Below are 15,302 nucleotides of genomic sequence, written 5' to 3'. Positions count from 1 at the left end.
CATGAGACTATAAGAAAAAGGAAAGGAGGCCATTCAGCCCTTCAAGCCTGCTCAAAGGTGCAAGAAGGATGGTGCCACTGGGTGGGTGTTTGAGGACAAGGGGAAAGTCTCAGAATAAGAGGTTGTCCAGTTTGGACCGCGATGAGGAGGAGTTTCTTCATTCAGATGGTAAATCTTTCAAATTTTCTACCTTTGAGTGTTCTTATTTAATCTATCCTTCTTAGTATATTTCCATTTATTATGTGCTCTGTATAACTGTTTGACCTCCCTAAATACATTACCTCACTTCACTATATTAAAATCCATCTGCCATTTTACCGCCCACTCCACCAACCCATCGATACCATTTTGGAGATTATAGCTATCCTCTACCCTGTCTACAACTCAGCCAATCTTTGTGTTGTCTGCAAATTCCCGCACATTCACATCCAAATTTTTAATATTTAACACAAACAGTCAAGGTTCCAACATTGAGCCCTGTGGAACACCAATTGAAACAACTTACCATTCACAAGAGAATCAATCGAACATTACCCTTTGTTTCCTGTTACTAAGCTAACTTTTTATCCAGTTTGCCACATTACCCTGTATCCCATGGCCTTTTACTTTTTAACCTATCTGCCATGTGAACCTTGTCAAACACCTTGTTAAAATTCATATACACAACATCCGCTACACTACCTTCATCAACACTTCTTGTCACTTCCTCAAAGAATTCAAACAAATTTGTGAGGCAAGACCTTCCTTTAACAAATCCATGCTGACCATCTCTGACTAGTCCATGCCTTTCTACTTGACAGTTAATCCTATCAGGATTGATTCTACTAATCCGCCCACTGATGTAAGACTAACAGGCCTATAATTGTTTGGCATTTCCTTCCATCCCTTTTTGAACAATGGAACTACATTTGCATTTTTCCAGTCCTCCAGTACCTCCCCTGTATCTAGTGAGGATTGGAAAATCATCCTCAGAGCATCTTCTATCTCTCCTCCCTGACCTCCTTCAGCAGTCTCAGAAACAATCCATCGGACCCTGGCAACTTAACAACTTTCAAGGATTTCGACCCTATGAGTACTTGATGATGAATTTCATCCTGTCTGCCTTCGTAAAGAGGAGGCTCTCAAAATATGGAGAATGGTCCACATTTTCTCAGAACTTGCTGATGATTTTAATTGTTGGGACAGGTATTCTGCTGTGAGAGCTGGTTGGAAGAGGACCTTCATTTTCTGGGTGTTTAGCAAAAGGCCCATTCTCATCTACTGAAGCTCAGTTTCTGAGTGAGCGCACACACACAAGTGGCAAGTACATTCTAAAGCTCAAGGGCTTAGGTAGGAGGGATTCTGGTTTTGGATTGAAGGTCTGTGTTGGTTAAACCAAGATGGTCTCGAGGGTGTTGACTATGAGGAGAGGTTGAATAAACTAGGATTGTTTCCATTGGAAAGACAGAGATTGAGGGGAGATCTTTTAGAGTTCTACAAAATAATGAGAGGCATAGACAGGGTGAATAATCAGAGACTTTTTTCCCAGGGTGGAAGTATCAATTACAAGGGGGCACAGGTTCAAGATGAGAGGGCGAAAATTTAAGAGAGATGTGCGGGGGAAGTCTTTCACGCAGAGAATGGTGGGTGCCTGGAATGTGCTGCGAGAAGGAGATGGTGGAAGCAGGTGCATTAGCCACATTTAAGAGGCATGTGGATGCGTACATGAATAGGAAGGGAATAGAGAGATACAGACCAAGTAAGGTTATATGATCGGCACAAGCTTGGAGGGCTGAAGAGCCTGTTCCTGTGCTGTACATCTGCAGACCTATGGGCTATTTGCTGGAGATGAGGTGAAGTGTAGCAGTGAGGAAAATAGAGAAGAGAATTGATGCAATGACACAGCCTTGTTTCACCGGTGTTCACTGGGATAGGATTGTGGTTGTTCTGTAAGGATCATAACTTGCATAGCAAAATGGAATAGCTGAATAATATTGAAATTTCTGAAGGCAGTTAAATTTAAGAAAGATACTCCATAAGCCTTCATGGTTAACAGAGAGTCAAGTGCTTTTGTGACTTTGTCAGTGATTGGTGCTGTTCATTACATTGTTATTTGAATTTGAGGTGTGGTGTGGATCATGTCTGAGGATCCTCTCAATAGGTGAAAACCACACTGCAGTTCTGGAAGAATGTTCCTCGGCCAACGGGAAGAGGCAGTGGAGAAGGATCATTGCAATAATCTTCACCGTGGCAGGCAGTGGGGAAACTCATTTGTAGTTATCGTAATCAGAGTCATCTCCCTTCTTGAATACAGTCACTATTACAGCATCTCTGGGATCCCCTGACATACTCTTCCCAGGTGAGAGGTTTGATGCGTTGCCACCTCGGCTGTGGTTCAGAATTTCAGCAGGGATTCTATCTTCTCCAGTGACTTTGTTGTTTTTCAGCTTTCAACTGTGTTTTTTAAACTTTGCTCCAGAAGGGATAGTGGCACCACCTGGCTGTGCAGGGAATTGAGGAATGGAATTGAGGAATGTTTGAATCAAAGATCCATTGCAGAGTTGTTCAAATTGTTCTCTCCAGTGAGCACTGACTATAGCCGTGTCGATGATGAGTTGCCTCGCTTGGCTCTCAGTGAGGTACACACCTGGTGGCTGATGATGCAAAATGACCACTAAATGTTGATGAATGGTTCCAACATCAGAGGAAACCTATAACTAATGAGAAATAGCCAGATACACAGCAATATGAGAAACAAAACTCGCACATTTCAAATCAATAATCCAGCATTTCTCAAACATGGTATTTCTAGATGCAATATTACCTCAGAATACATTAATGCAAAGTGACCATTAAAATGGATAAAATGGGGGAAAATTCAATGTGACATTACCATATAAAGGTAATTGCCTTTCAGAAATATTCATATTACCGTTAATTTCAATGTTCTGCTCCAGTTTCTCCTCCTAGCGTGTTGCCATTTAGATTGGCCTTAGCTGGTGGATCATTACTCATATCGATGTCATGGTCATTTTTTACCTTGATGAGAATTTAATAGCCATGGGATTCCGATGGTGTGAACTGCCTAATGATCAGGTGGAATATCATTTTTTTTTAAAACAAAGGAAAAATTGTCATTAATTTTGAAAGACACTAAATCGAGGTGGCGTTAGGGGTTACAATTGTGTTTCAGATGACATTGTATAATACAAAACCATAACTGAAACTAGCCAATCAGGACACACCAATATTACTGCTTCTTTCACCTTTCTTGAGTCGCTGAGTTTAATTGGGACATCAGGAGGCTGGAATATTCTTATTTATCAAAAAAAGTCAACTTGATCTTGTTAGTGAGAAAATTACTGGAAAAGATTCTGAAACAATATGAATTGTTAATCAGACAAGCGATGGTTAATCAGAACAGTCAGTGTGGATTAGATCATATCTAACTCAATCGACTGATTGTTTGGAGGAGGCGACTAGGAAAGGCAATGGGGCTGGCACAGTTTGATGGAGTCTGCATGGATTCGTGGCAAGGCCTTTGATAAAGGAAACTAGCAAGTTAGATCCAAAGTTGGCTCAATGGCAGCAAGAAAAGGATTATGGTTGATGTGTGTTTCTGTGACTGGAAGGTTATATCCAGTTGGGTTCTGCAGGACTCAGTTTTGGGTTGTTTTATGGTATATATCAACTTATAACCAAATGTCAGGGCATAATTCAGAAGTTTACAGGTGATTTGAAAATTGGCTTTATATTTGGAAATGAAGAAGAAAGCTGCAGACTACAGACCAGATATCAATGGGTTGGTCAAGCGGGCAGAAAAGTGGATGGCCATCAGCCCCTCCTTCAGCTAACTGGTCCCTTCAGAACCAAACAGGGAGAGAGAGAGACTGCTTCTTAGCTTGCTGCTAAACTGCTTCAAACACACTCCCCAAAACTAAGCTGAAAGCCCAAAGGTAAAAACCCCTATCACCTGACTGCCACAGCTCAGCTCCGCCCCCAATTACTTCGCTGAAGCTGTAAACTGCATGATTAAAAAAAACTTTCTTAAAGATACACTCACATGACACAACCCTGAATATTAACCAGGTCAGATGATCACAGATCTGACCCATGTGTTTAAAATAATGAAGGTTCCACAGGAAAAAAACAAAGGAGGAATTTTGTCTGCTGTGGAAATCAGGAACAAGGGGGCAATAATCTTAAAATTAAAGCCAATTTGGAGTTTAATCAGGATACTGTTCACCGGATGAAATGGAAACTCTTTCCCCCAAAAGCGTCTGGAGCTAACGGAAACTTTCCAGCTTCTGAACATTTTTGTTGGCTTTGGGATCAGATGATTGGACCAACACAGGGCTGAGGTACACTGGGTGGAGGAACCGGTTTCTGATTGGCTCTTCCACATCACAACATTGTGGCATCAGCCAATCGCACTTTAAACCAGCTAAACATCCAGTTAATTTCCATACTTTAGCCAGTAACTTTCACACAAAACATTTCTCAATCACTTCTGTCAGCTTGAGTTACACAACAATATGCTATCATCCTAGGCCAGACCCCCATGTTTTTGTCAAACCCGGTCAGGGACCAGTAATCTGTTGTTTAAAGTAGATAAAAACGAAAGCCACAAGAATCCAGTTTCTGAGCAAACAAAATACACTTTACGATGAAAGGTAAAAGAAATTCCAATGTCTACCTGATACTTTAACATTCACAGTTAATATGAAATACATGTGAATTAACAGGCTAACTGTGTCAAATACAGCACACTAAATAATAAATGGCAGATGCAACCAAGATAGTTCCCATGGATTCCTTAGCAACCTACCCCAGGCATCGGTATCCGCTATGAATTGTACAATCTCCTCCACGCGGGATTCTAAACTTTTCACCTTCAAAGATCTGGGATGGAATTTTCTGCCCATTTACAGCGGCAGGATTCTGGTCCTGCTGCAGTGAACTGAGATTTGTCTGAGTGCCAAATTTTCGATCCTCGCTTGCAGCAGCACGAGGCACGAACGGCTGGTAAGATCGCACCCCAAGTCTCTGAATTACCTCAAACCACCTGAAGGACTGCCCATTCCCCTGGGTTTCTGAGTCTGCATTCAGGTACAATTTTAGCCTTTCAGTCATCCCAAACAGAATACTGCTGCTCCAAAGTGCCCGCAGCTTGGGTCACCAGCCTTCCATTTAGTTTCCCATCTCCAGAGCTTCCCCTGGGCCCTCACTATCTGAAGCCTGCCAATTGAAGCATTTTTAGTACTTGCAGCCTCTCCCAAATGGTTCCTCCCAGTGGTTGCTTCCCCGGTCCTCTCTGACTCTCTGGGACCTCAAGCTGCCCCCTTTCCCTGTGTTCCTTCTGGGAATTCCCTTCACCTCCCTGTCTCCACTCCCTGTTTCCTCCTCAGTGTTCTGCCGTTCTGCTCCTGGCTCCTATGATTGAGTTTTTGTGCTAGTTTTCTCACACTCAGACAGACTGGGCATCTGTCCCCAGCCTGAAGATCTCATAACACTGAACTGGGCATGCACAGCCTGCTCCCAACCCACACATGTACAGAAACACCAAGGGCACGTCGGAACTTGTAGTTCCCAATCTCTGCTCGGAAATCTTGACAAATGTTATTAATATTCTATTAAACACTTTGTTAAATAAATAATCATTCACATGTTGTTCTTCTCCCATGTATCTGATTTCAGGTCTGACTGCAGAATATAAATATTTGTACCACAATTTCTCAATACTGGCCTTTGACAAGGTTTCAGTCATCCTGAATGAGGGGTCTTACTAATTTGATTAAACATTTTGACATAGAAGCAGGATTTTGAGCAGTGTTGGAAGCAATTGATTTTTCTTTGCCACTTGTTGACACACGTTTCTTATCTCCATCCAAAGTTGCACATTCAGGACAGTCCTGCCTGCAAAGTATTGAAAAAACATTTAAAGTGCTGAGATTATTTTCTGGAAACTATTTGCACCAAATGCAACGTTTTATAAAAAAATCAAAATGGGAGCATTTTAAATAACAAGATGTCTAGTTTATTAAAATAATAACAAAATATACATTTAACATTCCAATCCCTGTTATATGAATACAATGACGTCATATTTAACATCTTTACAGGAAAAGAAAATATTTCATATCCTTTCAAGAATATCTCACTCAAAAATGGGAACTATGCATTGATATTTTTCTCATTCCTCTTATTTTTTTTCCAGTTTTCTTCCTTTGATGATCACTTGTCACCACGTATCTGATTGCTTTAAGGAGGAGGGACTTTCTTCATGGCCATTTCTGACATAAAGGGATTTACAAAGGACAGTGGTCACCACAGGACAATTCACTTGAAATACAGATGTTACCAATCAGCTCCTGCCACCTTCTCAGGCGACTGATTCAATGACACAAGACATTCACTCTTTTTTCAACTGGTATTTCATTCTTTCCATTCGATCTCGACAAATGTTAACTAAACATTTGCCTGAATTAAGAATATTGGGCTGTTTAAGGTTTGATATGAGAGGTACTGCCTCCTTACAAAACTTGGAATTTGCATTGTTGTTCAAGGTGTGAATAATAACATTAAACCATAACATTTCAAATTTGGAAGAGTATTTGAGCATAACGGACATATTCCAGGTTAATGGGGAGAGAGATTCTGAACCTTATCGTTCATCTCTCTGAGGATCCCTCCTTGACTAGACTGGAATAAACTGAAAGGTGTCCTTCTCTGCCTTGTAGATACTTCAGCATCTCTGTGTGTTCCATTCAATAGCTTGGTCAAAACACTCAGCCATTCAGCGAGTCAGGATTGAGGACACCAACTCTGACACTCACAAATGCAACCAATAGACTAGCAACAGAAACACTATCGAGCTCCCCAACCTGAATTAAGGACTAGCATACTATCAAAAAACAATCTCTAAATCCCATTACTCCGACTGTAGCTTTACAATAAACCCTTAACCCATAACAATAAAAAAGTCTGTAAGGAGGTTCAACTATTTTAATACAAAGCAAGTATAAACCAAAGATTAAGTAAAGGAATATAGTTATTTTTAAGGCAACATATGTTCCAAAATTCTTTTACTTAAATATGAATCATTTGCTAAATCATTCTGTGAGAATTGGTGCAACCAGATTTATTTTTATATAAAATTTATTTTAAAAAGTTTGCTATGCCCATTATATTCTCTAGCATTGGAAATTGGTCGAAATGCAGAACAGAATAGAACAGTAAATAAAGATAACAAGATGACAAAGAATGATTGGGAATTAAAATTAGACTACTGATAACTTGCAAGCTCTAATTTTTGCAAATTATCTATTTTCTTGGGCTTATCTCTTTTGGTCACCTCACCCTAGCCAAGAGAGGTTCAGAATCGTTCTTTCCCCTTCTGACACTGTTATGCGGGACATGGAGGGGGAAGGGGGGCTGGGGGGAGAGGGGAAGAGAGGGTGGGGGAGAGGGAAATTGGGGTGGGGAGGGAGAGGGAAAGGGGGCGTGGAGGGAGGGCGAAGGAGTGTGGGGAGGGAGGGGTAAGAAGATGGGGGGAGGGATAAGAGGGTGGAGGAAGGGGGAAAGGGGCAGGTGAGGGGGATGGGGGCAGGAGGGAGGTGAAGGGGACATGGGGAAGGGAAAAGGGGTGAGGGAGGGGAATGGGGTATTGGGGAGGGGGAACAAGGGTGGGAGATGTGGGTGGGGGGATGGGGTCTAGGGTTTATTCTTTCCTCTACATTTTTCTCCCCTTTCCAAATGAACCTTTCCAATATCTACCCCTCAGTTCTGCAGGTTGACTGAATAGTGACAATTCACCATGAGGGGAATGACAAACAAAAGTCTGCAAGCTCCGACTGCTGGCTCAGCTCCACGGCTCTGTGTAACTAAACCCCCCCTCCATGGCTCTGTGTAACTAACCCCCCCCACCTCCTGCCCTCTCCCCCCACCCCCCCCCCCCCCCCCCCCACCCCAAAGCCCACCATTTCTTATGTTTTTCGTCCTCAACAGCAATAAATTATGAAGGAAAAGCATTTTTCTTGCTGGATAATATAATGGAAATTTTGGTCATGTTAAATAACAGTAATTGTTCCTTATGACGTGACATTGAGAAACAGATAGTGCACAATTCATCCCTCCAAAAAAGTCTAATTTCTTTCCCTCGTAACATTTTACATCAATTCTCATGCATAAATACGACTATTGATTTACAGTGATAAAAATACATTTGGGGTGTTCCATGATACAGTATCGAAGTTGCTAATAAAATGGATGTAATTGAAATTCCAGCATTGTGGAACAGGTCAAGAGTGGCAGGAAAGATTCTTAAAGTTTACGGCAAAAATCTATCTCAATATTTTAGTCTAACTGAAGACATCCTAATAGTTACAGCAATTTCTAACTGTCTCATCTGTGAGGTATAAAACACAATGGATCTGTCAGAGCAGAGTGCTGTTGATAAAAATTAACAAATTGCTGCATTTTCTTCATAAAGGAAGAGGTTTGAAAGGTTTGATATTGATGGGGTGAGATGAGGCAAGGTAGGAGGAAGCTTGTGTGGAGCACAAACAACAGAATATTGGGCCAAATGGATTGTTTCTGTGCTGCAAATACTGTAATGTTGTACAAAAAAGACTGACGTAGCGGACCACGAGGTCTCTGTCTTGATTTTGATGTTGTTGAGTTCATCACAGGGAAATGCAAGTCCTTTTTTATTGTAAGCATCTTGTTCTTCTCCAGAACAGTAGTAACAAAGCTTCTGTCACCTCCTTAGAACGTAAAGCTGCAAGATTCAGTTTTCCCTCCAACTCACTCGACTACGCATGGTGTCTGCGATTTCGATTCTTCTTCATCTCCTGAACGTGCTTCCACTTCCCGGCTCCTCTGTTCCTCTGCCGCCGTTTCTCCCGATACCACAGCTGTTCGCAGTACTCATCCACTGTGAAGCTGGCACTGCTCAACAGCTGCACATAATCCTTGTATCTCAGCCGAGACTCTGAGACAAAATCCCTGCTCTTTGCCTCCTCGTCCACGGCTTTCTGTGCATTCTCCATCTGCTCATTCTCTATCACTTTCAAGTTCAGTTTCATGATAGTGTGAGTGAACGTTTGCTCCTGAGCTTTGCAGTAGTAAAGACCAGCGTCTTTCCTTTGTACACTACGAATTAGAAGGCCGTATTCCGTTTTGATGATCCGTTCATCAGTTTTTATCTATGAGGTAAAAATTAAATCAAATATAAATCAAAAAAAATCATAGAATCATGTAGCACAGGATTTGGCCAGTTGGCCTATCATTCCTGTGCTAGCCCTTTAGCTTAGAAATTGATAAAACACTCCAAAATCAATGTTCAACAATTTAAACATTTAAATAAATATTTTTTTAAAGGTATTTAGCCAACAAATACAAACAAAGGGTAGAATTTTTATGGCGTGTCTGCCCGAGGTTCGTACGATCGCTCCCGAGGCCAATGGAGAATGCTGTTCTCTGAGTCCCAGAATCGGCCTGCCAGTATAATTCCGGCCAAAATCTTTCACCATTCGTTTTGAAAAAATTTAAGCAGCAGTGGTTTATTAAAGAAGTTAATGGTAAAATAGAACGAGTGTAAACAAGGACATCCTGACAGGAAATAAGTTTAATCTCCCAGTCAGGAGTGATTGGGTAAAATTTCTGTGGAGTTTTCCTGATCACAATAACTTTAACACCGTCCAAAACATAGAAACTCTCATCACCAAAGTCAGAACACAGGAATATGGGAAGACAAAATTCTGGGCAGACCTTGGTGAGCGTGTAGTAACCTTTCTCGCTCCATCCTGGGATTGTGTTACATCCCAGAGGCTGAAACAACAGCCCCTCTAATACATTCAGAAACATCCAAACCTCTTCAGAAAAAGGAGCTTGCATTCTCTCAAAACTCTCAAAACTCAACTCCCAACTAAAGTGAGAGGGCAAGGGATCCAAAGTGCTGCTGCCCTGTGGATCCAGAACTGGCTTGCCCAAACGAGGCAGAGAGTGTGTATAGATGGGTCTTTTTCTAAATGGAGGTCAGTCACCAGTGGTGTGCCCCAGGGATCTGTTCTGGGACCCTTGCTGTTTGTCATTTTCATAAATGACCTGGATGAGGAAGTGGAGGGATGGGTTGGTAAGTTTGCCAATGACACGAAGGTTGGTGGGGCTGTGGATAGTCTGGAGGGATGTCAGAAGTAACAGAGGGACATAGATAGGATGCAAGACTGGGCGGAGAAGTGGCAGATGGACTTCAACCCAGATAAATGCGTAGTGGTCCATTTTGGCAGGTCAAATGGGAAAAAGGAGTACAATATAAAGGGAAAGACTCTTAGTACTGTAGAGGATCAGAAGGACCTTGGGGTCCGGGTCCATAGGACTCTAAAATCGGCCCCGCAGGTGGAGGAGGTGGTTAAGGAGGCGTATGGTGTGCTGGCCTTTATCAATCGAGGGATTGAGTTTAGGAGTCCGGGGATAATAATGCAGCTATATAAGACCCTCATCAGACCCCACTTGGAGTACTGTGCTCAGTTCTGGTCGCCTCATTACAGGAAGGATGTGGAAAAGATTGAAAGGGTGCAGAGGCGATTGACAAGGATGTTGCCTGGATTGAGTGGCGCCTTATGAGGATAGGCTGAGGGAGCTCGGTTTTTTCTCCTTGGAGGGACGTAGGATGAGAGGAGACCTAATAGAGGTATATAAGATGTTGAGAGGCATAGATCGGGTGGACTCTCAGAGGCTTTTTCCCAGGGTGGAAATGTCTGCTATGAGAGGACATAGGTTTAAGGTGCTGGGGGGTAGGTACAGGGGAAATGTTAGGGGGAAGTTTTTCACACAGAGGGTGGTGGGCGAGTGGAATCGGCTGCTGTCAGTGGTGGTGGAGGCAAACTAATAGGGTCTTTTAAGACACTCCTGGATGAGTACATGGGACTTAATAGGATGGAGGGTTATAGGTAGACCTAAAAGGTAGGGATATGTTCGGCACAACTTGTGGGGCCGAAGGGCCTGTTTTGTGCTGTAGTTTTTCTATGTTTCTATGTTTCTAACTAAGCAGCTGTGAGTTTAAAGCTGAGCTTTGGGAATCACTTCATTCTTTAGTTGGAATACTTTAAACCTATTGAAGATTTTGAATAATTTCAACTGGAATCATGTACAACCAATCTACAATCAGCACTGATACCATCATGAGAAAGTTGATGGTGAATTCTCTCCTTTGGAATGATGATCGACGTCGGCAGGGTAAATATGGCAACAAGATCAGATTTCCAGATTCATAAAAACTCAATGTTGAAGTCCCCAAAATATGCCTGAGAATTCCTGGATTCTGGAGTGACAGTTCAAGAGACTCAAACCCACTAAAAGTGGAGGAAGATGGCACTCCAAATAATGACAAGACAATGATGAGACTTCAGCCAGTGACAGGCAAGGTGCCCAGAAAATGCAAGAAAGGGGAAAACCAACTGCCCAATTACCAAATGCCCAACTCCCAACTGCCTCATTCCCAACTGGCCAACCGGTCAACTCCCAACTGCACAACTCCCAACATCCTGACTCACAACTGTCCAATTCCCAACTGCCTGGCTCCCAAATGCCCAACTCGCAACATCCTGACTCCCAACTGCCTGATTCCCAAATGTCCAACTCCCAACATCTTGACTCCCAACTGTCCAATTCCCAAGAGCACAACTCCCAACTGGCTGACCCGCAACTGCCCAATTGTCAACTGCTCAACTCTCAAAAGCAAAACTCCCAACTGCCCAATGTCCATTAAGAAAGGGCTATATGCAGTTCTAGGGTTGAACAGGCTCTTGCAAAAGATCAAAGTATATACAGATATTGAGTATTTTCCAGCAAGAGGTCTTTAATTCATGACTACAGGATTTAAGCTCTCATAAAAATGTGGGATTTTGATGTTGCAGAACAGAGCAATTTTCCCAGAAGAGTGTAAGTTCAAATCCTACTGCAGAGACTTGAATGCATAAAATGGGATGATATTCCCATTACTGAGGGAATGCCCTCACTGTTGGAGGGTCCGTGCTGAGGGAGCGTTGCACTGCTGGAGGGTCTGTGCTGATGGAGCGTTGCACTGTTGGCGGGTCAGTGCTGAGGGAGCGCCGCATTGTTGGAGGGTCATGACTGAGGGAGCGCCGCATGGCCGGAGCCTAGTCCATCACTCAAACCATCCAGTTACACTGTCTACACTTCCCGCTGCCTTGCAAAAGCAGCCAGCATAATCACGCATCCCCGACATACGCTCTTCCACCTTCTTCCATCAGGAAAAGATACAAAAGTCTAAGATCATGTACCAACTGATTCAAGGACATCTTCTTCCCTGCTGTCATCAGACGTTTGAATGGACCTACCGCATATATTAAGTTGATCTTTCTCTACACCCTATCTGTAACTGCCATACTACATTCTGCACCCTCTCCTTTCCTTCTCCCCTCTGTACTCAATGAATGCATGTTTTATCTGTATAGTGTGCAAGAAACAATACTTTTCACTGTACACCAATACATGTGATGATAGTAAATCAAATCAAATCAAATCAAAATCTTGATCCTTTTTGGAGTGGGAACAGCTTCTCTATCTATTCTATGCAACCCCTTCATGATTTTGAACACCTCCATCAAATCTCCTTTCCTTTCCAAGGGGAACAGTCCCAATTTCTCCAATCTACCTCATAACCTTCTCATCCCTGGAACCATTCTTTTAAACCTCTTCTGCACTCTCTCCAATGCATTCATATCTTTCCTATAGGATGGTGCCCCAAACCATACACAATGCTCCAGTTGAGGTTTAACTAGTGTCTGGTATAAGTTCTGGGGAGTCAGTTAGCTCAGTTGGCTGGACAGCTAGTTCATGATGTAGAGTGACACCAGCAGCATGGGTTCAATTCCCGTACTAGCTGAGGTTATTCATGAAGGCCCAACCTTCCCCCTAGCTGAGGTGTGATGACCCTCAGGTTAAATCACCACCAGTCAACTCCCCCCGTCAAAGGGGAAAACAGCCTATGGTCATCTGGGACTATGGCAACCTTACCTTACCTGTACAGGTTCAGCATAACCTTCTTGCTCATGTACTCTATGCTATTAACATTGTGTGCTTTATCAACTGCTCTCGCCACCTGACCTGCCACCTTTTGCATATATCCATCCAGGTCCCTCTGCTCCTTCATCTCCTTAAGAATTGTACCCCTTATCTTCCTACCAAAATAAATCAGCTCACACTTCCCCGCATTGAACTTCATCAGCTAATTCCACTAACGGGTGTATGTCCTTTTGAAGTTTTACACTGTCCTCTTCACGGCTTATAATACTTCCAAGTTTTGTGTTATCCACAAACTTTGAAATTGTCCCCTGTCCACCAAGATCCAGATCATTGATAAAAATCAGGAAAAGCAAGGCTTCGAATACCGTCTCCTGGGGAACTCCACTATAAACCTTCCTACAGCCTGAAAAATATCCTCCAATTGTGAACATTTCTAAGGTTCCATTGGTTGGTTTATAAGATGGGCTGCAGGTCTTGAATGTTCAAACAAACAAAGAACTTTATTGAAGTTATCACTTCAGGCTGCTAAGATAGACTGCCACTTCACCATGCAAATGGCCGATAATGCCATGTGTGATTGGTCTCTAAGTGCCCTGCTCGACTGCGAAGCAACGAGTGAGGAAACACTAGGAATACCATGAATACACAACACCATCCTATTAGTGTGTGTAGCAGCAGTGTATGTGACATGACACAACATTACAGCAAAGTTGATTTCATTATAAGATTGTATTGAGATTTTCCTCTCATCTCATCATTCTGCATTGTCTGGAGACAGTTATCCAATTGATTAATTAGAAACAAAATTTGATTCTAAAGTCGACTCTTCATTCATGTTTTTCAGTTATTACATGATGAATATCGGAAAGGGTGCACATTCAGGATTAAATATATTTAAAATAAAGTAATGAACATAAATCACATCCTTAAAATAAATCCACGACAAGTTTATTTTGTGCATTTGATTGAGCTCTGCATTCAGAACCTGTTGGACTGGTAATATATTTCAATTTCACGGACGTACTGAAAGGGGAAAGATCCGAGGGTTCGGCCACTGAGTCTATATGGGTAGAACTGAGAAATAAGAAGGGGGAAATCACTTTGATAGCGTTGTACTATGGAAAAAAGAATAGAGGCATGGACTATTTTCTAAACGGTGACAAAATTCATAATGCTAAAGTGCAAAGGGACTTGGGAGTCCTAGTCCAGGATTCTCTAAAGGTAAACTTGCAGGTTGAGTCCGTAATTAAGAAAGCAAATGTAATGTTGTCATTTATCTCAAGAGGCTTGGAATACAAAAGCAGGGATGTACTTCTGAGGCTTTATAAAGCACTGGTTAGGCCCCATTTGGAGTACTGTGAGCAATTTTGGGCCCCACACCTCAGGAAGGACATACTGGCACTGGAGCGGGTCCAGCGGAGATTCACACGGATGATCCCGGGAATGGTAGGCCTGACATACGATGAACGTCTGAGGATCGTGGGATTGTATTCATTGGAGTTTAGGAGGTTGAGGGGAGATCTAATAGAAACTTACAAGATAATGAACGGCTTAGATAGGATGGACGTAGGGAAGTTGTTTCCATCAGCAGGGGAGACGAGGACGCGGGGGCACAGCCTTAGAATAAAAGGGAGTCACTTTAGAACAGAGATGAGGAGAAATTTCTTCAGCCAGAGAGTGGTAGGTCTGTGGAATTCATTGCCACAGAGGGCTGTGGAGGCCGAGACGTTAAGCGTCTTCAAGACAGAAATTGATAAATTCTTGATTTCTCGAGGAATTAAGGGCTATGGGGAGAGAGCGGGTAAATGGAGTTGAAATCAACCATGATTGAATGGTGGAGTGGACTCGATGGGCCGAATGGCCTTACTTCCGCTCCTATGTCTTATGGTCTTATGGTTCCCAAATAGTCAGCGGGAAATTGAGGAGCAAATATGTAAGGAGATTACAGATAGCTCCAAGAAAAATAGGGTGGTAATAGTAGGGGATTTTAACTTTCCCAGCATTGACTGGGACAGCCATAGTATTAGAGGGTTGGATGGAGAGAAATTTGTTGAGTGTATTCAGGAGGAATTTCTCATTCAGTATGTGGATGACCCGACTAGGGAGGGGGCAAAACTTGACCTCCTTTTGGCAAATAAGGAAGGGCAGGTGACAGAAGTGTTAGTGAGGGATCACTTTGGGACCAGTAACCATAATTCTATTGTTGCAAGATATCTGTGGAGAATGATAGGTCTGACATAAAAGTTAAAATTCTAAATTGGGGCAAGGCTAAT

General features: G+C 42.5%; 1 protein-coding gene across 2 annotated transcripts in view; it reads right to left on the bottom strand.

Annotated features, from left to right (window-relative positions):
- Positions 1-7,960: 7,960 nt before the first annotated feature.
- The window catches only part of LOC144508105 (semaphorin-3D-like), a 283,772-nt gene continuing 276,430 nt past the window's right edge, over positions 7,961-15,302 (bottom strand). For both annotated transcript variants that reach the window (XM_078235999.1, XM_078236000.1), the window contains exon 18: positions 7,961-9,185. In XM_078235999.1, coding sequence (XP_078092125.1) covers positions 8,793-9,185 — 393 coding nt within the window. In that variant the 3' untranslated portion in view covers positions 7,961-8,792. The remainder of the gene's footprint in view (positions 9,186-15,302) is intronic.

This window comes from Mustelus asterias, chromosome 19 (assembly GCF_964213995.1).
Source record: "Mustelus asterias chromosome 19, sMusAst1.hap1.1, whole genome shotgun sequence".
NCBI classification, from domain to species: Eukaryota; Metazoa; Chordata; class Chondrichthyes; order Carcharhiniformes; family Triakidae; genus Mustelus; species Mustelus asterias.
This window is presented reverse-complemented; position numbering and strand designations above follow the sequence as displayed.